At 42.9% G+C, this 24,596-nt stretch overlaps 1 protein-coding gene across 3 annotated transcripts in view; it reads right to left on the reverse strand.

The window, feature by feature from the left end:
- MAPKAPK3 (MAPK activated protein kinase 3) overlaps positions 1-24,596 on the reverse strand; it is a 93,883-nt gene that overhangs the window by 14,479 nt on the left and 54,808 nt on the right. For all 3 annotated transcript variants that reach the window (XM_072650496.1, XM_072650489.1, XM_072650493.1), the window contains exons 3-5: positions 5,654-5,793; positions 1,637-1,701; positions 815-894 (exon numbers count right to left, since the gene is read on the reverse strand). In XM_072650496.1, coding sequence (XP_072506597.1) covers positions 815-894; positions 1,637-1,701; positions 5,654-5,793 — 285 coding nt within the window. The remainder of the gene's footprint in view (positions 1-814; positions 895-1,636; positions 1,702-5,653; positions 5,794-24,596) is intronic.

A 24,596-nucleotide genomic window follows, 5' to 3' on the forward strand; every position in this document is an offset into this window, starting at 1 on the left:
AATAGTGTGATGCAGCATCTACTACTAAGAAGAGCATGGAGAAGGGTTTCAGATAGGAGTACAGGAGAAGGAGACATTACCCAACGGTGGGGGGAGTCAGAGAAGGCTTCCTGGAGGACAGGCTACTTTATCTGAGCATTACAAGAAAATAGGATTTAAAGCAGTAGAGGGAAAGAGTGCTCCAAGCAGGTAGCATGGAGAAAGCAAAGACATTCCCAGAGGTGGGAATGCAAATGGTATGGAAGGGGAGCAGTAAGTAGAATAGTTTGGTTGGAATAAAAGGTAGTCTGAGCTATATACAGCATGAGATAAGGATGATTACTGTTCTATGGGGTACAAGTGGGATACTGCTACAGAACTCTGTTGTACTTACATGTAATATTGTGATTCAGAGTTATCTGTGAACTCCAAGAGGGTCTTTATAAATACTGTGTAACTCCCCATAGTTCTCTGCACATAATAGGTGTTTAATAAATGATTGCTGAATGGAACCAGATAGGAGTCACATTATGGAGGAGGCTGATAGTCAAAAGAGTTTGGATTTAATCCTGTGGGTCACAGGGAGCCACAAAAGATTTGTGAGCAAGTGGTATGGTGATACTTCCCAGGATCATCCTCAAGGTGATCAAAATCTATCATCTCTTGCTTCTATCTCACTTCTCAAGTGGCTGGTAGGTCTAAAGATGATGCCTACACCACCCTTAAACCTTGAGAGGGTTGAGACTGTTCCAGGGTTCCTCTGGCAGTTGGCACATTGTGCCAACCATCAGGATTCTCTGAGTCTGACAACATTCTGGAGGAAGGGTGCTCTCACCTTGACATCCCTGTGGGCAATGTTCATGGCATGCAGATGCTGGATGGCTGTACCAATGTCCCTCATGATCTCCGAGGCTTCTGGAGGTATAAGTGTGTTGGTTTAATTCCATTTATGAAAGGTCAAGATTAAGCTCAATTCTCTGCCTCCCCCTACCTTCCAAACTCCCAATATTATGGTAGGGAAACCCAATCTACTCGAGACAACACTGAGACTGTTCAAAGCAGGCAAATTAAACTAAGCTCCAGCTGCTGTATCTAGCTCTGTGAATACAAAGGTCAGATAAGCCCCTTCACAGGCTTGGATGCCTTCTGGAACATATGTGAGGATTCCACAGCAACAGATATTCACCAGAAAGTAGAAATGAGATGACATTCACTCTGGGGATAAGTCCTTAGATTGACCCTTGGTGGAGAGTCAATCTCATAACCCATTTGACCCAGGATCCCCATTCTGATGGGGATACCCAAAAGAAAGTTTGTGGAGGCCAAGGATGCTTACATAAGAAAGGAATGACCAACAAACACCCAATGTTTCACCATATTAGGGGTTTTTCCTCCAGGGATATATCTGAACTTCTCCCTAGCTTGCAACTTTTCAGACCAAAGGGGTCTGAACAATTGCATGGGCTGAAATAATAGGATAAGAGAGTTTAGGTCTGGAGGAGATGTTGGATAAATGATGCTCCGTCCTGGGCTTTAGAGTAAAAGAAAAGATAAGGGGGAAGGTGGTTCACTCTGGCCTGAAAGTCAGAACTTTGAAGGGCAGTCAGAAACTGGTACTCTCCCTGGGCTCTGTCAGAGCCTGTGAGATATCCCATACCTCTCTCGGTGAAGGCCTGGTCGCCTCGCTCCTGGATTCTGCTAAAAAGCTCACCACCTTCCATGCTGCAAGAGAGGGAGACCTATTATTGAATGCTAAGTAAGCTGAGAGCAGGAGTACTGTATGCCCTTTGTTTTGTGTGTTCTTTTCTCTCTGTCTCTCTCTCTGGGAAGAAGAAACTTCTCAGACAGAAGACTGAGAACATCTTGAGTCTTCTGTGACAAGCAGCTCATTTTCTTTTCCATTAACAGCATCTGTCCTCAAACACCTGGTGTGCATGTTTCCTTTGATTACAACATCCTGCATCACAAACTACCTATTTGACATCTCAAACTGGAAACTATGGAGACATCTCAAACTTAATGTGTGTGAGAACAGCTGAAACTAAATATCCCTATGACTGTGGAGGGCACCACCATCCTTTCAGGCAGCCAGGCCGACAGTGTCAAAGTACATCTTTGACTTGTCACTTTCACTCATCCCAGATCCAATCATTTGTCAAATGTCATCATTCCGACCTCCACAGTACTTCTTGCATATGTTTCCTTATCTCCACCCATACAGCCACCATTCTAATCCGGATTCTCATCCCCTTTCCCCTGCCAATCTCCACGCCAATCCACCCTATACACAACCACCAAAGTGATTTTCCTAAAGCCCAAGTCTCACCACACCACTACCCTCTTCAATAAACTTCCAGTGACTTGCTATCACCTTCAGGTGAGACTGAAATGAAGGCTTTTTTGGCAATGAAAGCTCTTCGTAAGATGAGTCCTTCCTATTTTTCTAGTATCCTTACATATTAGCACCCTCTACATTCTCTACAATCCAGTCATTTTGGCATACTTGGTGTTTCTTATGTACAAGGTTCCATCTTCTATCTGTCTGTTCTCTATGATTAGAATGTTCACCTTCCTCACTTCATTCTCTTAGAATCCCTAGTTTCTCCTTTAAGAGTCACATCAAAGCCATCTTCTTCAGAAAGCTTTTCCTGCTCCCCTAGTCCCTCTAGAAGTGGGCACATTCCCCTCACAATGTATCCTGTATTTACTCTGTATCTTTATCATTTCCACATATGAGCATCACTAGATGTAAACTCCCTGAGGGCAGGGGCTGAGTTCAGCTTTTCTTTGCTAGCACTTGGCACAGTGCCTGGCGCATAGTGAGGACTTAACAACTGCTTGTTGATAGATTAGTTTGATAGATTAGATAGATAGATGAAGGGCATGGGGAAAGCAGAAGAGGAATGAGGAAGGATGATGACAGTGAGGCTGGGCTTCTGGGGTGGTAGTTGGTTAAGGGGAGAGGGGTAGTTTGAGACAGTTGAGAGCCAAGCAAGAAGCGAGGAAGAAGTGGGTCCAGCAAGTTATGAGGAGATCACAGACTTGGGGATAAAATGTCAGGTCAAGCCAGTTCAACCCATAACTGAACCAAAGCTCCCTCCACAACATACTCAACAGCCTCTGCCTGCAGACTTCCAGAGAAGGGAGACCTACTAGCTGTGCAAGTGCCTCATTTCATTCTGGAATGATCCTTGGAAACTTTCTCCCTACACCAAGCCTACATCTGTCCTTTAGCATTTTCCACCAACAATTCAGTTCCTGCCCTCTAAAACAAAATAGAACAAGTCTAATTAATCCCTCATTCATACAACAGCCCTTCTGACACCTGAAGATAGCTCTTATGTCTCCCCTAGAGAAGTCTTCTTTTCTGCTGCATAAACACTGTCAATTCTTCTACTGATCTTCATATGCCATGAACTAGAGGCCCTCAGCCACTTGAGGGATGTCCTTCCTAAACTGGGGTACCTGAAGTAGAACATAATATTCCAGAAATTGCTAGAGTACAGCAGGACTAGACAATATGCTTCTCTCCTTTTTAAAAATGTTTACCCTTTTTACATTTTAAACCAAATCATTTATTGTTGCATTCTGTGTATGAAACAGAAATTGATGAAAATTTAGAAATAAAGATGTAAGTGTCTGATGGAAGCAGAAATCTACATGACTGGCTAAATTCTTGTGGAGGCTTCACAACCTCTCTCCTTTGAATAGTGACAGCTACCATCACATCGCAGCACTGGCCAGATCCACAGAGAAAAACTGGATTAGATCTCCTGAAGTAACATCTTACTACAGGAATGAAGAGACCACTGGGGAACCTAAAAGGATTTGTACTTGAAGATCTCTAGTTAGAAGGAGATCATGCAGCAGATTCTACAGGTAAAACTATTTCAAATCTGTTATAGTTTGAAAAACCTTCACATGACTGATCCCAACCTCTGGCTAGAACTGCCTAGCACCCTTCTTCACAGCAATGATATTAGAGCTGCGGCCAGGGTGAGGGTGGGCTGGCTGGATTGGCAGTCAGTAGGGTTGGGGCTTGCTTGCTCATTCTGAACCACTCTTTCTCTTACTGTAGCCTCAGATCACAATATTTCTTTTGATCTCCGTATCACACTGTTGAATCATATGGAGACCTTTCCAGGAAAAGTGACATCCATCTTGATTTTTAAACCCAAGCTTAATAGTTTACAATTATCCCTATTAAATTTAATCTTCTTTGACTGGCCCCAATATTTTTAGGTCTTATGTCATATGTTAAAATGTCTGGCCCATCATCTGAATTTGAATCATCTATAGATCTGATAAGCATATCCTTATGTCTTTATCCAAGTCACTGAGAAAAAGGCTGAGCAGCAGAGGATCCTGTAGAGACCCCTGTGGTACTTCACCAGAGATCTTTGAAACACTAATGACTACTCTTCAATCAGTTTCACATATGTCTATTCCCAGCATCCCATTCCCTCCCTCCTCCCCGTCCAACAAGAGTGGCATGCAAAGTCTCAAGAAAGGTTCTGCTAACATCCAGGTGAGCCACATCTATGGCCTTCTTCCAGACCCTCAATCTAGTGACTCTTTCTGCATTATGACCTGTTCTTGATGAGGGAACGCTGGCTCTTCGTGACAATCCTTTACTTTTCTGGATGTCCCTTAACCATCCTTTTAATAATATGCTCTCAAATTTTTGAGGAATTGAAGTCAAACCTACAAGCCTAAAAGTTTTCATATTCATTTTTGTTCTTCCTCTCCTTTTAAAAATCATGACATTTGCCCTTTCCAATCCTATAGTGTCTCTCCTATTCTACATGACCTTTCGAAGATTGCTGGGAGGAGTTCATTGACTGAATCTGCCAGATCAGAGGGTGCTGCTTATCAGGTCCAGTGATGGAGACTCCTCAAGACCTGCTAGGTTCTTCCATATCTCCCTGATCTCATCTGCCTACTTCACCTAGGTTTCAACCACTAAGTCATTTTCTTTTTCTTTCTAATTCTTTGCCAGGCTTGCCTCATTGTGATTTAAAGTACCTCTGACACTATTCTTATAGGGTCACCCACATGTTTCTATTTCCTGCTCTAGTTTTCATCTGCCCTGTCTTTTTACAATTCAACTTGCAGCTACATTCAAACTGATCTTTTTAGACAGCTCTTCAATTTCCCTTTTCTTCTCCTCACTGGAACTGATTTGCCTTGTTATCTTCAGAATTTTATTTTTGAGGGTTTCCCATCTCTCCTGAGCTAACTTCCCCTAGAGAATTTTAGGCCATGGGATCTGCCTCTGAACCCTTGGGAATCTGTTCTTAAAAATTCAGAAGATATAAATGTTAAGTCTTATATGCAGGTCCAAAAAAAATCAACTTTACAAACTACAATATGGGGGAGGCATAGTTAAGACAGTAATTTTGAAAAGATCTGTTTTTGTTTTTTGTTTCCCCTCCCTGCCCCCCAGAGGACTGCAGATTCAATAGTGCGACACAGCAACCAATAAAACTAATGAAATCTTGGACTGCATGGAGAGCTTCCAGACGATTGTCAACTCTATATTACACCTTGGTTGGACCACATATGGAGTTCAGTTTTAGGTACCTAAGTTTAAGTCTGCTCTCCCCCAACACTAGAGGAACCCAGCTGGGCAGGAGTTGGAATGAGCTTCAAGACCAGATCACTGAAATCTCACCATTCCATGACAATAAGGAGACACCTCTTGTTATGGTGCATGTTTTCATACACGTCCACGATGCGTACAATGTGAGGTCCACCTGAGGCCTGCCAGTGATGCTCCACTTCCTGTCGAGCTTTGGGACTGTCATACAGGAGCTGGAAATGAAAGGAGGAGCACAGAGAGGTTCATACTGAAGTCTTCCCACTGCCCCTGCTCTCTCCCTTTCCCTAACACCTCTGCCAGCTCTCTGACAATCTCTAAAACCACAGGTTTCCCCATGGCAACCACCTCTTGTGGTCCTCTCAGACCACAACAAATCTTACCCTGGACCCCACACAGCATTTCTCTGAGACACTCAGCATGGGGTGTTACACATTATATTTATCTATTTTAGCATCTTAGCTAAACTTCACATATCACCTGGTGCTCTGTACATAATAAATATGTGTTGAAATGAATTTCTTCATTCCTTTCCAGACTTCTCCTGATTTTCCCCTATTTTCTCTACAATGTCCCCAAAACCTCTTCATCCTGGAAACTAATTTTCAAAAAAAATTTTTTTAAATTAATTTTTAGTTTTCAAAATTCAACTCCATAAGATTTTGAGCTCCAAATTTTTTCTCTCTCTCTCCCCTGCCCCTACCTCAAGATGGCATGTAACCTACTTAAACATTCATATTAAACATTTTCATATTAGTCATATTGTAAAGAAGAATTAGAACTGATGGGTGAAACCATGAGAAAGAAGAAATATCAACAAAAAACAAAAAGAAAGAACGCATCATCTGTGTCGCTCTGTGTTCAGTCGCCGTGGTTCTCTCTCTGGGTGTGGACACATTTTCCATTATGAGCCTTTTGGAATTGTCTTAGAACCATGTCATGCTGAGAGGAGCCAAGTCTATCAGTTAGTCCTGGAACAATGTTGCTGTTACTGTTACAATGTTGTCCTGGTTCTGCTCACTTCACTCAGCATCAGTTCATCTAAATCTTTCCAGGGTTCTCTGTAGTCTGTCCGCTCATCATTTCTTATGAAACAATACTATTCCATCACATTCATATACCACAACTTGTTCAGCCATTTCCCAACTCATGGGCAGCCTCTCACCTTCCACTTCCTGGGCACCTGGCAGCTTATTTTACCCCTGAAGTTCACACACTGGAAGTTCCCCTCCCCAGGTCTCTTTATCCGATTGGCTGGTTTCTCCAAGACCCTGCACTTTAAGAAGGACAATGAGGCCAGCCATGACTTCATTCCTCTCCAATCTGGCTTGTTTTTGAAATCTTGGGGCTTAGCATGGTACCTGGGCATGGTATCCAGCACTTAATAAATGCTAGGTTTGACTTAAATTGGTTTGGACTGTTCTTCCAGGAATAGGGAGAATTTCCACTGAATAATCACAACTCTTTGCATCTACAGGAACTGAACTTGGGGCTGGAAGATGTGGGTGTGAATCCTTGCTCTGACACATACTGGCAGCGTGACCTCCTCAAAGGCACTTAATCTCTATTGGCTTTAATTTCTGCATGTGTGAAATAATGCATATACATACATTCATGTGAACTTTGATCATCATTATCATTCTGGAGCCAAAGTCAATGACACTGTTTTGTTATTTCTTTTGTTATTTCTTTGCTAATGCCTTGATAGTACTTTCATTGCTTGAGGAGATGGGAACAGGTCTGGGAGGGATCTACAAGCATCAGAATACAACACGCTGTAGTAGAAAGGGCCCTGGTCTTGGAATCAAATGAGCCGGGCTTCTGTCCCAGCCTCAGAACTTACTAGCTGAGGGATGTTGGGCAATTCACCTCATTTCTGTGGGACTCAGTGTCTCCATCTGTAAAACGTAAATAATAACACGTGTGACCTGCCTCACTGGGTTGTGTTGTTGTTCAGTCATTTTTCTGTGACCCCATTTGAGGTTTTCTTGCCAAAGATACTGGAATGGTCTGCTATTTCCTTTGTCAGCTCATTTTACAGAAGAGAAAATTGAGGCAAAAAGGATTTAGAGACTTGTCCAGAATCACACAGGTAGCAAGTGTTTGAGGTCAGATCTGAACTCAAGAAAATGAATCTTCCGGACTCCAGGCCTAGCACACGATACACTGTGCCACACAGCTACTCTGGGTTTTGTGAGAAAGGCATTGTTATGAGTTGTATAGTAGTCTATATTGCCTTACATATGTATTGCATATGCGCACATGTGTATGTATGTATGTGTATGTACATATATTTGTATATATAAATATATTTACATATACACACATTGTTATAACACCTTACACTTTTTCTATTGCTTTGGAGTCTCAGAGCAAGCCTGTGAGGTAATTAGTATGGTGTTATAATCCCCATTTTATAAAGAAGCTGGAGCAGAGAGGCTATGTGATCTGCCCAAAGACAAATTCCTGACAACAGTCAGGAATCTTCACTGGTTCTAAAAGCAGACCTCTTCCAGAGGCTTTTAACTTCCCAAAGTATCTTTCCATCCATCACCTTACTTTATTCTGTAAAGGAAACAGGGCAGGAACTATTACCTCCATTTTACAGATGGAGAAACCAAGGCTACAGAACATGAAGCCACCTGCCATGGGTCACACAGTGAGTTAAGTAGGCCTCCTGACATCAAGGTCAGGGCTACCACACTGCGCTGCTGCTGCCTGCATGTTTTGATCTGGTTTGCCTTGTGACCGAGGGAATGTATTGGTGACGTCTGGGGACACAAAGTAAGCTACGTGGATCTTACTTACGTGGAGATCACATCCAAAAGCCTGGCCTCCTGCTGCAACCAAATGAACCGAGCAGACCCAGAGACACCCGGCCAGTGACTCCCTCCTGGACCCCAGATGTTATTCTGTCTGATCATCTTGGGAGACGGAATCAAACAAGATGAATTTAATGGGGATAAAAAGTCCTTGCCGGGGTTTACAAAATATAAGGCAAGCAAGTACAAAATGGGAAGGAATGATTAGCTAACAACTCATGGAAAAGAACTGGGGGTTTTGTTGGACTGCAAGCTCCACCTGAATCAACAGTGGTCAAAGGCAGTCAAAAATGCTCTTTAAGGCTCAGGTTTCTCCACCTCCCACAGAAGGGCTAATCACAGGTGTTTAGGGCCACTGGTATCCGGAGAGGAAGGGATCTAAGAACCCACCGAGTCTAACCCCGAATTTTCACACCCTCTGAAGAGGGTCACATGGAGCTGGAAAGGATTAGATTCTTTTCCGTTCAGATTATTTCATGATCCTACTTGCCTAATAGATAATGATCTCAAGTTAGAATGACCTCATCATCAAGGTCAACGTTCAGATCTAATTCTTTATCTTAGAGGGAACTGAAGGTATGGAGAGAGACCTGATTTATGGTGGTAGAGATTCTAGGGAGAAGTAGCAATAATTAATATCAACAGAGGTTTCTACCATCTCCAAAGCAATGTATTATAATCTGGGCTCAGGATCTCTCCCAAGGACAATGGCTTTAATAGGCTTTTTTTTTCTTTTTTAGATTACTGGCTTATCTTCTGAACCTCAGAGAGAATTCTGCTCAGTGAGCATCAGTACCCACTGTACTGTGCCAGGCAAGAGATACTGAGGCGCAATGGACTCTTCTTTACCAAAGCACTGACCAGCAAGGAGGCAGCCATGGGACCCTGGGAGGTAAAGTCACTTAACAAAGAAGGAATGTTTATCTCTGTCCTATTGGCCCTTTCCTTCCCTGGTGACTCATTTCTCCCAGCACATGAAAGGGCAATGCCCCACCTCAAGAAACCTGCTGTGGTTGGCTACTGATTACTGAAAGAGAGCAGGTCTGGGATGGACTTTGTTTCTCCATTCCAGGACTGGTTGGGGGAGGGAGGATCTTCACACCACTGCACTAGGAAAAGAAGAAAATCTTATATTTCTACAGACTTTATAGTTGGCAAAGAGTTTCCATCACAATGACTCCAGGAGTTTGACAGAGAAGATTCTATCTCCCTTGCATATGGGGAAACTGAGGCACAAAAAAGAGAGATGACTTCCCCAAAGTTAAATGCCTAGCAGTGGCAGAGCTAGGACTAGATCTTAGACCTCCTGACTTGGTCTAGTGGCATTCTTTACATCATGTCATGAAGACACGCTAATCTAGATGTCCCCAAACAGGCCAGGTGAATCACACTGTTGTGCACTTGCTCAGAATCCTCCCCCACTATGGACTGCCTTGCTCCTCCCTGTCCATTTGATTCACCCCTGACTGTCTGAAGAAGTCCCAGTTCCTCCATGAAGTCTTCCCCTAACTTGCAATCTCTCCCTTCTCTGAACTCCTCCAGCACTTCTAGTCTCTGCCATAAAGTTTAGCACTTATGTCATAGCATGTTAGAACTGAGAAGAATGCCAAATCATTGTACACAGGATGTCAGGACTAAACTAGATCTGGATTGAATCCCGTCATATTATGAATGGGGAGCAGAAGCCTAGAGAAGTGAAGGGAATCTGCCCAAGGTCATATTTTATGACTAAGTTAAAAGTTGGACCTAAATCATCTGACTTTGGGGGTTCCGTGCTATGTTCCCAATACCATGTTTCCTTATTCTCTGTTTCATATGTCAACATGCATTTTATTAGTTGCTTGTTATATGCCAGGCACTGTACTAAGCAATGAGAATGCAAATACAAGTAGAAAAAAGGAGAGTTCCTGCCCTCATGGAACTTATATTTTAACAAGAGTCCTTTCTCTCTAACTAGATTGTAAAAGTGTTCCTTGAGAGCAAGGGATGGGCAGCTTGGCATAATGGAAAGATCTCCAGATTCCCAGGCATAAGACCTGGTATGGAGACCTAGCTGAGATATTTCCCAGTTATGACTGTTGGCAAGTCATTCCAAATCTCTGAACCTCAGTTTTCTCATCCACCATAAAATAGGGGTGAAAACATTTACATGACTTAACTAACAGGGTTATTGTGTGGAAAGTGCTTTGTAAATCTTAAAATACTATAGAAATGAAAACTGTTATTGGTAGATATCTTTGTATCCCCCAGACCACCTTGGATGGTCCTTGAATACATTACAGTTTCTCAATAAATATTGCTGGACTGACTGATTCCAAACAGGAAATTAGAATGAGTCCAAGTTCCTCAAAGTTTCTTCCCTAGACCTATGCACCACCAGTCCTTGTACCAGTGACTTGATCCATACTCCAGCTGTGCTTATAGACCACAACTGACAACCACTGGGAAATCATGATGGTGGAACCTGCCTCTGATTTCAATACCCAATTCCTTATGCTTACACCACCAGTGTTCTATGACATATATTTTTCTATTACAAAAAGAATTTGGATTATTTTTGTCCTGAGAGTGGTTTGGGAATTTCACATCTCCCTTAAGATTCTCAGGCTTTTGTCCCCTACCTTATCCTCATAGCACTAGGAACCCTGGGAGAGAGGATTCATTAGCTTCACTGGAATTTTGTTTCCCGTGACAGGTATGCCACACGATACCACAATTTCCCTTTTACCTAAGAAATGAGGTGGCACAGTGGGTAGAGTGCCAGGCCTGGAGTCAGGAAGACTCTTCTTCCTGAGTTTAAATCTGGCCTTAGATGCTTGCTGGCTGTCTGACACTGAGCAAGTCACTTAATCCTGTTTGCCTCAGCTTCCTCATCTATAAAATGAGCTGGAGAAGAAAATGACAAGGCTCTCTAGAATCTTTGCCAAGAAAACCCTGAATGGGGTCACCAAGAGTCAGACATCATTGAAATGATTGGACAACAACAGTAAATACTCATTCTGAAGGGAGGCAGAGGAACCGTCTGCATTTCTCCTCTGGACAGTGAAATCTCTACTCCCTGTCAGCCCGCCTCCTCCAGGCACCGAGGCCACGCTGCGAAGAGGCACGAGGCATTACCATACCCAAGGTGGCAGAGCAGAGGACAATGTTACTGCTTTTGGTCAACGTCCATGGCAAGACTTACCAAATGGAAAGAAGAGACATAATGCAATCTGGGAAATAAGTTATAAACAGGAAAACAAAATGTGACAGTCAGTAACATTTCAGTTAATTCCAGACAAGGAGTAATCAAATGGAGACATCACCATTAACTGTATAAATCATTCCCACTCTAACTGGAAAAATGGTCCATGCAAAAGAGAGGTTCTAAAAGTTCCATAAGTCTTCATGTCAGAAGGGAGTAAGTCACTTACATATCTTCACCTTGTCTAGCTTTCTAGAGTGAATATTTCACTATGGTGAGGACTTTTGCTTTCATCAGTGTGAAGTTCCCTTCACCAACACATATTGCAGCCCCACTATCCCTGAGGAGCCTCCATGAATTGCTGCGGAAAAATAAATGTGTCACCTGATAGCTAATCCTATAGCAATGGGTCCTGGCTGGCAATCCCATTCCAAACCCATTCTTGAAGTTTTTCTAGCATGTGGAACCTACCTGAACTTTTCATTCCACCAGCAGATCCTTAAAGAATTCAGGCTCACCTCCCTGCCATGTTAAGGCACCCAAGGAAGACTTTAATGGTGAGACTTTAGTAGAATAAATGCTGCTTAAAATTACCTATGAAATTTCTGGTGTGATTCAGATGAATAGGGAAAAATAATGTGAAAGTCCTCGGGCTCAGAGGTTTCCCAGGCTCAGGTGAGCTACACTGGAGGACAGTGGTTATCTGTCATATTTGGTATATTCTTCTTTATGCATGTGTCTCCCCTGATAGAACGTTAGCTCTTCTGAAGACAAGAATAGTTTCATTATTATTTTTGTGTACCTAGTGTCTAGTACAGTGCTTGGCACATGGCAGATGTTTAATAACTGTCTGGTGATTTATGGTGGTGGGGGCATGATTTTGAAATGGATTCCCATAATGACTAATTAATCTGAGTATGAGGAATATAAGAATGACTGGCCAGAGAGAGAACAAAAGGGTCACTTTTAAGTATCCTGTCATATCTAAAAACACTATATCCTAGATAAGCACCTTTCAGACAAAGCAGTTTAACTAAAATCTCCATCATTAGCCTTTTAATCAATGACTACCTTTGAGAAGTGATCTAGGTTTGCCGTGTGAGAAATTTAAAGTTGTCAACAGCATTTTCAGAGAAAGCCTATCATTCTGTAGTTGGGGCAGCTAGGTGGTGCAGTGGATAGAGCACCAGTGCAGGAGTCAGGAGGACCTGAGTTCAAATCTCACCTGACACTCACTAGCTGTGTGATTTTGGGTAAGTCATTTAACCCTAATTGCCTCATCCTGGATCATCTCCAGTCATCCTGATGAATATCTGGTCACTGGATTCAGATGGCTCTGGAGGAGAAGTGAGGCTGGTAACCTGCACAGCCCTCCCTCACTCAAAACAAAGTCAATTATAAGTCATGTCATTATTTCTCTGATAGCGTGGTCTTCTTCGGCAATGAAGGATGAACACACACATCATTCTGTAGCTGGACTGAGTACCCAGTCAGATGGGTGGTTTTTGGGCTGACTCTCCAATTTATTTAAAGATCTGAATACAGACCCACAAAAGAGGAGGGGGTGTCTATCCAGTGAAAGGGGATCAAAGCTCTACCACAATTAACATTGTCAGAGTACTGAGGGGCAAAGGAATGTCTTTTTACAGAAAGTTCTATAAAGCTTTCCAGACTTACAATCAATCAATAACCAATTCTCTCTTCATAAAGTATTTTTTTATCAAGTCCTTTCCCCACAAAGAATTTGGGCTATAGCTTTGTCACTAAAGAGATTTGGAGAATAGTCTGTAGGTTGCCATTTTTTGTGTGGTGGAACTTCAAAAACATTCTCCTGATGTCAGTGACTATGGTTTTTGTGATGATGAGGAAACAATTCCAGGAAAGCACCAGTAAAATGTCTGCTCAGATAGTTAAATATCCAGGCAATGATTCATTGGCTCCTTATTTATAGCCTACTGAAAGTGGCTGAGTTCCTTTCCAAAAATCTCCCACTTCAGCTTCTAAATAATTATGGTGCTCTGTTCTCAGCAGTGACAAGAGTGAAACTGCTACATTTGGACTGCCTCACCCAGGCCTGGATTTATTGAGGCAATGGCACTTAAGGAAATGAAATCTAGAAGTATGGTTGGACTGACCAAATACAAGTAAGAAAAACCTACTGGTTTCCAGTACTGGAGCCAGCACAATTTAAAGGCACTTGGGAATTTTTTTTAAAGTCTCAAAAAAGGGAAGATTTCAAAAGAATGAAAAAGAGGGGGAAAGGGACAGTTCCAAATGAATGGTGGTATTATTACCCCTCCTCAAAAAGGTATTCAAGACAAAATTCAAAAGGAAATGTCCATTTTCTCATCTCTAGAAAATCTTTATAAGAATGGTCTACATATGTACACAGGGCATCCTTGATGAAAGCATGAGAAGGAAACAGGAAGGCTAATGAAGATAATTTTCTGTAGTAGATTCCATCTTCAGAGTAACATAACTGACTGAAAGGTATGGAGAATACAAAATTGTACTGGGTCTAACATTTGTCAATCACCAAAAAAAAAAAATTGTCCTTAGAACAAAGGACTTTAGGCTTTTCTTAAGACACTGTCTTTCCCACATATACATTAAAGTTATGTGATGCCATGAGACTATCTCTGTTGGAGATAGCTCAGTCCAGTCATCTGCTGAGTATCAAGTGAGGCATGAAAAGGAGACGTAAGCTTCCCCAAAGTCCCTAGGTCATGGAGGATATCCTGCACCAAATCCAAATAAGAGAATTTCCTGGTGATAGAAAGCTATTTATAGATGCAACTGTTTGTAGAGCATAATGTGCTGATTATACTCAGCCTCCAGCATGCTATAGGACTTGGTCAATGAGATCCATGGTTGTTGAAAGGAGTGGTCCAATAATCCACATTGGAAGAACAAACCAGACGAAGCAGATTCACACAGTACATGTATGTACTACATACATACATGTAGATAATGTATACATACACACACATATACATACAGACTGATCTGTAATTCTTCAGTTTAGGGAACTCCCAGGGAGGAAATTCCTTCTATCAGTGCAGATCAGTTACTGCCCTGAATCTTAGACTTTTGAAGATTTGTCTGGGGATACTTAAAGTGGCTTGCCCACAATTACACTGCCAATATATGTCAGAATCCAGACTCAAATTCATGTGTTCCTAACTCTGGTACTGGCCCTTTGCCCATGTTGCCTTCTGGTGATGTACATTATCTCACATACATATATGGACACCTATGTATGAATATACATAGATCATATCTTGGATCGGTACCACAGGTAAATCATAAACTCAACCCAGAATGGCACAGGAAGTGACAAGAGGATTAAACCATATTTAAGAAAATGTCCAGCACTTTCAATTACCTAAATGTGAGCTGATACAAAAGCACATCTTTTCAATGCCAATATTCTCCTGAGGATTCTATTTGGCTCCAAATCATAGGACACTCATGATTTCTGAAGACTCACCCTTGTAAATGACCCAATGGCAGTGTAAAGACACACAATGACAATGTCCTGCATGGAGAAGCAACAGAAAAGATGCCATCAGGGTTATTTATGAATGGAAAAGTAGGTCATCAAGTCACGTAGGAAGGGTGAAAAGCAACAAATGGACTATTAAGTGCTGGACTGATAGTCACAAGATCTAAGAAGTCAGAGAAGTTTCCACTATAACTGGTAGAGAGAGTGTTCACACAACTGAGATCATGGATCCATTGAAGTATCACTGCAGAAGGCAAAGACTCCGAACAGTAGTCTTTCTGGGATGCGACAATAAAGATGGTGGGAAAATGTCATTAGTGTAAAAAAGAAGGAGCTGGTGAGAACCATCGGGAAGATGCTGTTTATCCAGGGAGGTGATGCCATGACATGCAAGTGAAATGGATTTAAGCGAGGGAGGGTTGGGCAAAGTCACCATCCTCACTGTCTCCTCCACAGCCATCTGTGTCCAATGGCCAGATATGGATCAGGAAGACTGGGGATGGCCCAGGATGCAGAGGAAGACCTTGGCCTTTTTACGCTAAGGTCTTTAACGGGTTTCAGTTTGACTGAGACAATGCTCACTCCGTGATTAGGGCTAGGTAAGAATGAGGCTGAGAATGGCTTCTTTACCTAGCTCCCCTCCCCCATAAAAACTATCAGTCTGTGACGGGAAGCCCCTCAGGGTTGCTGGTCAAAACAGAAACCACTGCTACTTTCATTCACTCTGAGCCAATCAAGTACCAAACAAAGAACACTTAGTGGAGTTTGGCCTTCGACCTACTGTTGGCCAATCAATGAGAGCCAGAGTGATTTGGGCAGATATGCTGGAAGAGAAGGAAGGAACATGGGGGCAGTGGTGGAGTATGTGGCCCTGGGACTCCATAAGTCTGTAGATTCTCTGGTTAGAAACTTAAGCATCATGAGAGTTTGACTCCAAATACCAGAAGCTCACTGCCCCATCAAGTGGCTTTAAGTTCTGAGGTTATCACCACTAGAATGAGACTTTCTATTCTTACCTATGCCGCTAACTACCTGTAATGACAGGAGCCTCAGTCTACCCCCAATAGCTACATGAGGAAGTGAAATTGAATCAATACTGAGTTCTTACTATGTGCCCAGTCCCACGCCAGGCATTGTTGAAGATACAGAGGTATCAAGAAAAATAACATCGGCTCTTAATGAACTCATACTCAAGTTAGGGAGACATGAATCACACACAAAATTCAGAAAAGGACGTTGGCTTTGTGATTGTGAACAAAACATTTAAACTCTCAGAGTTCCTGGCAACTCTACCTCTACTGGCAGAGAAAGTTCTTCAATGGCAGTTCCTATACCAAAGAAATTCCTAGTCCAGTTTCTACCATAAGTTGCAATCTCTCAAGAGGCTTGCCAAATCCTCCTCTATTTACCTCCTCAGGTTGGGAGAAGTGAAGAGGGAAGGCTGTCACTTGTCTTGAACAGGAAAGTGAGAGGGACAGTCATTAACGCCCTAGAAGAAAAACAACTCAGTAGCCACAACTCATTGCACACATATTCCATGGATAGGGGTGACTTCTGGCATTTGCTAGAGTCAAATGCCAACTATGTAGTGCAGACAGTTACAGAACCATGTAAACAGTATGTGATTGTGTGGCACAGACAGTTAAACCGTTTCAAGAAATATTTATTAAATATCTTATTATACTAAATTAAATTATTAAATATGCTATGTCCAGATCATTGCAGTAGGCCTCTGGGGAGAGCCACAGTTTAGATAAGCTGTCATTACCCTTGGGAAGCTCACAGAACAATATTTAAAGGCAGCCCTAAGTGCAGTGTGGGATAGGAGTTAGGTGGGATAAAAAGAAAGGGCGAGGCCAGAGTGAGCCATGGGCTTCCCTGGTCCCTAGGAACACAATAACAAAAGACCAGCCACTTAAGTCATGCCTAAAGACTACTTGAAATTGTAGGAAGAGATTGATAACTAGCAGAGGAGACCAGGGCTTTGTCTTAGGCAGGTGGCATGGGAGGGGCACCATTGCTCCTTATCCAATCCTGAAAGAACATTTCCTCCTTGGAGTGGCGGTCATTCTCCCACCCTCACACTGGAGCCCTCACTGACCTGTGTGTTCTGCTATTACCATGTGGGTACAGCCTAGACTCTCTGGGAAATAGGCAGCCCTCCGCCCACACAACAAAACACAGGGCTGAACTATCCGAGGGCAATGCTCTTCAAATCCTCTCTCTACACCACTGAATTTGCCTGAAGCACAAGAATTCCTCATTACAGTGAGAAGTCCCAAGCAGGTAGCACCATCAGAGCATTGGCAAGTCCACCTGGAATCTTCTGCTGAGCCTGAGGCTATCACAACAACCTGACAGGAGTAACCTGGGGGACAACATGGTACCAAGAAGATTAAATGAGGCTCGCCAACCAAACTGCGCGATGGGGGTCAAGGGAACATGAGAAATAACAGCCTCAGAGGAGCACCCAAGGGACAGCTTCATTGGTGAAAATGTATGTTTGCTAAAGGATTACTTAGAACCACTGGCCTCCCCAGCCCATGAAGAGCTGGTGAGCTTCAGCTGGTACTAACCAATTACACCGATAAGAGCTCTATGTGTGATAGCTAGATACCCAGTACTCAGAAAACTCTTCTGGTGCTTCCTCTGGCTGCTACCCTGGTCTAAGAGGGTTCATCTAAAGACTCAGAAGTACAATGCATTCATTCATTTGTTCATTCATTCCTTTGTAAAGGTAAGAATACTACTTTACATACTGTGTGGTGCCATTTGAAGGGTGCTGGAAATCCCTGTCATCCTCACCAAAAAAAAATGCCTTCCCTTCTTGCCCCCACCCCAACTCCTTCCCACTTGTCCTAGTGCATGAAATTCCACCATTAACAATTCATTATGGTTGACAGAATGATAGTTCACAGAACTGGAAAGGACTTTAGAGATCAGAATTTATTTATTAATAATTATTAGGTCTGATAACGTCACCACCACCCCTTCTCCCTCCCTTGTACTCAATAAACTTCAGTGGCTTCCTCTTACCTTCAAGATCAAATACAAAACTTTGTAATATTTAAATTTCCCTTCACAACCTGACCCCTTCTTACTTTTTCATTCTTGTTACACGTCAGTATGCTCCATATACCGATAAGAGCACCTCGTTGGAGCAGTGGATAGAGCCCAGGGTTTGAAGTCAGGAAGATGAGTCTTCCTGAGTTCAGATCTGGCGACAGACACAGACTAGCTGTGTGACCCCGGGCATGTCACTTAACCCTGTTTGCCCCAGTTTCCTCATCTGTAAAATGAGCTGGAGAAGGAAATGGTAAATCACTCTAGTATCTTTACAAGAAAACCCCAAATGGGGTCATAAAGAGTCAGACATGACTGAACAAAACAACATATACCCCACACTCCAACTACACTGGACCACTTGTTCTCTGCACATGACACTCCACGCCTTTGTACTGATACCCCCTCCCCGCCTTCAAGTCCTGGAATGTTCTGGCCCTCACCCCTTCTTCTTACTTTCCTTGACCCTCTCATTTCACATTGCTTTACGCCTACTTTGTGTATGACTTGTATATCCATAGTCATTTACATGCCCTCTCATCAGTTAGAATGTTAGCTTCTGAAGTGAGGCACTGGTTTTATCGCCTGTCCAGAGTAAACTCAGCTCTTAATACAATGCCTAACATACAGTAGGTGCTTAATAAATGCTTGTTGACTGACTAAATGGTGATCTGAGTGGGCAGTGGGACTTTGCTGACTTTAAGATGCTAACTCAAAGAGTCTATGATTTTAAGATTCCATGAAAGATTTGTCATGGTCCCACATCCAGAGAATGAATCCATACAGGGTGCATACATGGGGAGATCACTATGCTCTTAATGCCTTCCGGCCAGAGTGGCATGATCACAGAAATCGGTTGCACAGACCTGCTGACAACAGCCTGGATGGACTCCTTGCTTTGTCCACCCCACATCTGTCTGCTGGGTTCTTCATCCTCCCCCTCTCATCTTGGCATGGTTGGGAATGCAGCTTTAGTCATCACTTTCCAGTCCTGCCAGCAAGAACTATTGGCAGGAGTGGACAGCTAGGTTTCTCAAATAAAAGGAAGCTTTCGATCTACCACATGAGGGGGAAAGGAAGCCTTCCAACTCTCAGAGAGGAGAGGCTATAAATGAAACTGTCTTTGCTGGGAAAAGGTATTTATGAAATGAATTGCTTAGTCATGACCACTAATAAGATATAGCCCCCTTCCTTCCAGAGAGGCTTCAGACATATCATCTTGCCAGCTATATAAGAGAAAGAGAAAGTGAGAGAAAAAAGGTGAGACAGAGAGAGAGAGAGAGAGAGAGAGAGAGAGAGAGAGAGAGAGAGAGAGATCATAATATAAAAGAGCTCTTTCCCCATTCTGAATCTCAGTTTCCTCATCTGTCAGAAAGACATAGTTCAGTTAAATAAAAGAGCACTGACTGGAGTTAGGAGACCAGATTAAATTTCTACCTCTGATGCTCAGTGCCTGTGTGACCTTGGGCAAGTCACCTAAGCTCCCAAGCCTCAGTTTCCTCATCTACAAAATGAGGATGGAGGACTAGTTGGTTTCTGAAATCCCTCCCAGTTCTAGACCTTTGATCCTAATGACCAAATGGACTCTGAGGTCTCTTCCCTTTTTAGATTTCTGTTTCTGGAATTCTATGATCCCTCTGGGTCTTGGTCATAATTCGTGGTTGAGTTAAGTAGACACCTAAAGATATTAAATGACTAAACCAAGGTCACATAACCAGATGTTTTTCCCTCCAGCTCACCATGCCCACAATTAGATAATGTCCCTTAGAAGGAGTGAAGAATATGAACTGTATCACTTGGCATCACAGAACCACAAGCCAGAAGAAGCCTTTATTTTCATTTAGTACAATTGTCCTCAACCCGCTCTGTGAGCAGGGATGGACACTAACAGTCAGAGGCAAGACAGTGACTCGCTGAAGGTCATACAACAAAGCTAGTGGCGGGGGCAAGCTGTCAGTTTGGTGTTGGATTTTCAGTGCCAAGAGCTTCAAAGGACTCATGTAAATGTTTGCCGAACTGAATTAAGTCTCCCTACAGAGAGTTAACACAGATGCACCAGGGGGACCGGAGACTTTTAATCTCATTCATCTGCCCTTCTGAAACGATGGAACAAGGCTGATGGAACTAAGAACCGTTCCACTCTCCCTCAAAGGAACAGGTGAGGGAGGACCAAGAGAGTCTGGGAGAAGAACAAGAGTTCTTTGTGTCAAAGTTCTCCTCAGCACCTCTCTCCTTCCCCACCTCCCATAGCTTAAAGGGGCAGCTTCCTCCTCCTAAGCCATGTGTGTGGAAGTGGGGAGGGGGCTTAGGTTCTAAAATGCCTTTGCTCCTGCTCATAGGATCATGCAGTAGCCCACACAGCTGGAAAGGGAAAGAGCTTTTTAAGGTTATAATTGGTAGAATGTACAAAGGAAGAGCAGGATTGTATCTTATACACACGTATAATTTCCTTTGATGTTAGTCTATACTTTTATGTGTAGTCATTTGCACATTTTTATTATTTTTATGCAAATTAATAAACATATAACAGAAAGATCAAATAATAAATATGTGTCTTCAAAAAGCAGTTGTTATAATGCCTATGTATAGCCTATTAACCAGAGGGAGGGCCCCATAGGACTTCCATTAGTACATTAGGACACAGTGTTAATTAAATGAGCACACTACCACCCAGGAAGTCACACAGAACATGGCAGAAGGAAGATGCAGTACGCAGAACATACTTGAGAGCAAGAACTGTTCTCTTTGTCTTTGTCCCCTCAACTTAGCACAATGCCTTGAAATGGGTGAAGAGGGGATTGGGGGCACAGGTGAACAGTGTGTACGTATAGTTTCATCAGTAAAGGAAACTCAATGCAGAAATGCATAGTGGTAGCTAAGCCAGAGTGCCTTACATGTAGTAGGAACTTTATAAATGTTGCATTGGACTGGGACAAGAAGGGTTAGGAGAAGGAGGGTGGCAGGGTAGCAGTAATAGGTATGTGGCAGACAGGCTCTGAATGAATTCAATGAGAGAGAAGGCCCAAGTAAGCAGCCCCGTCCTCCTCTTCCTCCCCTTCCATCTACCCCATCAATCCAGTGCTTTGGGCAATGGAAAGGAGTGGTCATTTTCATTATAAGAGAGTCTGTAGATTATGAAATAACCTGATATGTACTTATTTCAGCTGAAAGAGGTATAGAATTCTAGGCATGCCATCAGGGAGAAACCCTGACCCTTGTGTCCTTCAAGCTAAACAACTTCTCCCTGGCTGGGGATGGTGGTGCAGAACAGTGGAGAGGGCCTAGGGAGGATACAGCCCAAGAATGCCAAAGAAAGGGATAAAGGGTCTCCTGTACACCAAAATATTTATAGCATCATTTTTTTATAGTAGCAAGAACTGAAACAGAAAATATGCTCATTGATCAGGGAATGGAGAAACTAATTTCAATATGTGTATGTAAGAGAAAACTAAGATATCATAAGAAACGATGAATATGAAAAATACAGAGAATCTTGATCAGATCATACAATGGATGCAAAACAAAGGACACAGATCCAGGAGAACCACCACGGCAACAGCGAATGATGTGTCCTCATCATGATCACTTCTGATCCCGAAGCAGCAGAAAAGACACCTCCCTCCCTCCTTCACAGAGACGGGAGGAGAGCACAGCTATGAAATACTGCACGTGTTGTGAGACTTGGCTCATGTGGCAATGAGTTTGGATGAATTAGTTGCCCCTCCCTCCTCTCCACTCTTTTTTAAAAAATTTTTTGTTACAAGAGATGACTTTCTGAGTCAGGAAGGAGGCATAGATTTGGGAAGTTTAGACAATGTCAAAACAAAATATATCAATAAGCATTTTTAAAAGACCTGAAGAGGGCTTTAGGGATTTAGGGATGAATTTCCTACAAAATTATTAAGGAGCATCCCAGAGATTATTTCATTCCTCTTTTGCTCTCAACACATCCCCACTGAGACAGGATATTCCATATACTCATGCTGAGAGGGGTAATGACTTACCTAAGGTCACGAAAAAAGCCAGTCACGGACCAAGGACTGTGCAGACTCCCAGGCTGGCCCAGCCCAGCCCTGCCCTCCCTATTAAGCCTTCCTGTTTGAGTAGTGTGAGGTGGACAGACATTCTCCCATCAGGACTTGATCTGAAGCAGGCTAAGAAAGAGAGATGTCTGCCCCGAGGCCTGGGAGGGTCTTCCATCCTTCAAGATTCAGCTCAAACCTCACCTTCTGCAAGAAGACTTTCCTAGTCCTCTTTAATCTTAGTGCCCTCTTTAGGAGATTCTCTCCCAAGTACACTGTATCTCCTCTGTACTTAGTTGTTTGCACCTGGAGGGGAGGGATGGTTTGTTGCTGTTTTTTTCCACTTTCTTTTTATTCTCAAATCTTAGCACAGTGCCTGTTCATGACACAGTTGTGTCTGACTCTCTATGACCCCATCTGGGATTTTCTTGGCAGATACTGCAACGGTTTGCCATTTCTTCTCCAGTTTATTTTACAGCTGAAGAAATTGAGGCAAATAGGGTTAAGTGACTTACCCAGGGTCACACTGCAAGTAAGTGTTTGAGGCCAGATTAGAATTTATGTCTTCCCAACTCCAGTCCTGGCACTATCCACTACACCACTTAGCTACCCGCCTGCACATAGGAGGCACATGAGAAATGCTAGTTGATTGCTTGACAGTTTGTAAAGCACTTGGAATATATCACCGTACTGGAGTTTCAATGCTGTACTCTTGGAGGTAAGTACTGTAGTTATTATCATTCCCATTTTATAGAAGAAGAAACTGAGAGCCGGAGAAGTTAAGTGAGTTGCTCAGGGTCACACGGCTAGTGTGGGATCTTTGGTGGGATTTCAACCCAAGTCATCCTTACTCAGTTTCACTCCAATTTCACATCTACTCATCCCAGTGGACAGAGGGTAAGACGGTAAGTTGTGGTCCCTGGTGCTAGTTCTGCCCATTCAAGGAAGGTGCTGGTCTAGCTGCAGCTAGATGGTATGATAGATAGAACACTGGCTCTGGACCAGCTGTGTGAGCCTGGGCAAGTTGTTTGCCTCAGTTTCCTCAACTTTAAAATGGGGTTAGTAGGGGAAAAAGACCCACATGTACAAAAATATTGATCGCAGCACTTTTTGTGGTGAAAATTGAGGGGACATCCATCAGTTGGGGAATGGCTAAACAAGTTGTGGTACATGAATGTAATGGGATACTATTGTATAAGACACGATGAACAGGTGACTTCAGAAAAACCTGGAAAGACTTACATGAACGGATGCAGAACCAGGAACACATTGTACACAGTAACAGTCACACTGTTCAAAGACGGCTTTTGACAGACTTAGCTCTTCTCAGCAAGGCAAGGAGCTAAGGCAACTCCAAAGACTCATGATAGAAAATGCTATCCACATCCAGAGAAAGAGCCATGGAGTCTGAACGCCGATGGAGGCGCACTGTTGGCTCTCTTTTCTTCTGTTGTTTTGCTTTGCTTCTTCTTTCTCAAGCTTTCTCCCATTGGTTCTAATTCTTCTTCACATCATGACAAATGTGAAATACATTTAATATGAATGTAGAAGTTGAACCTGTATCAAACTGCAAGCCATCTTGGGGAGGGGGAAGAGAAGGGAGAGAGAAAATTGTAAACTCAAAATCTTATGGAAGTGAATGCTGAAAACTAAAAATAAATTATTTTTAAAAATAATAAAATGGGGCTAATCATAGCACCTAACTCTTAGGATTGTTGTAAGGTATGTGCGAGGCACATAAGAGACTTAATAAATGCTTACTTCATTCTTTCTGCAACAATACAAACCCACATTTAACTTAGCAGGCCATCTGATGCTGCACCTTTAAGGGCTATAGGGAATAACTCATCACACAATCACAAACTGGCCCTCTCCCTCCTCATCTTACCCACACTTCCAAGACCTTCAGTCAAACATGGAAGGAAGCCAGGGCTGCTGCCCCTCCAGTGACTCCCAGCTCCAGGCTGGGTAACCCACTCCAGAAATAGCTCCTCTAACTGTCTTCTCAGCTGTGGCCAGGAAACACAGGGGAGAAAGGTGAGGAGAAAGTTGTTTTCTCCCAGTTACTGAGGTTCCTGATCCAATTACTGAGACATTAATGATTTGATCCATTGGCTTCAGGCTTGCTTTCTATAAGATAAGAGGGATGTGGTCTGATGGAGAGACAGGATGAGGTGAACTAGAATGGGGGGCCAGCAGGCAGACAGAAAGGCTTCTTAGTGCCCCTAAAGAGATACCTTTACACTCCACAAACCCCCAGGCTCCCAAAAGCTATTCCTGGGGCACTCAATTGCCCAGTATTGATCTTTCCACACCAGAGACGAGAAAGAAAAGGACCCCTGTCTGCCATGGTAGAATCCTAAAGTGAGATAGAACTGGGACAGTGTGACCTTCAATGTCAGTTATGAAAAGTTAACTAACC

This window comes from Notamacropus eugenii, chromosome 1, assembly GCF_028372415.1.
Source record: "Notamacropus eugenii isolate mMacEug1 chromosome 1, mMacEug1.pri_v2, whole genome shotgun sequence".
NCBI classification, from domain to species: domain Eukaryota; kingdom Metazoa; phylum Chordata; class Mammalia; order Diprotodontia; family Macropodidae; genus Notamacropus; species Notamacropus eugenii.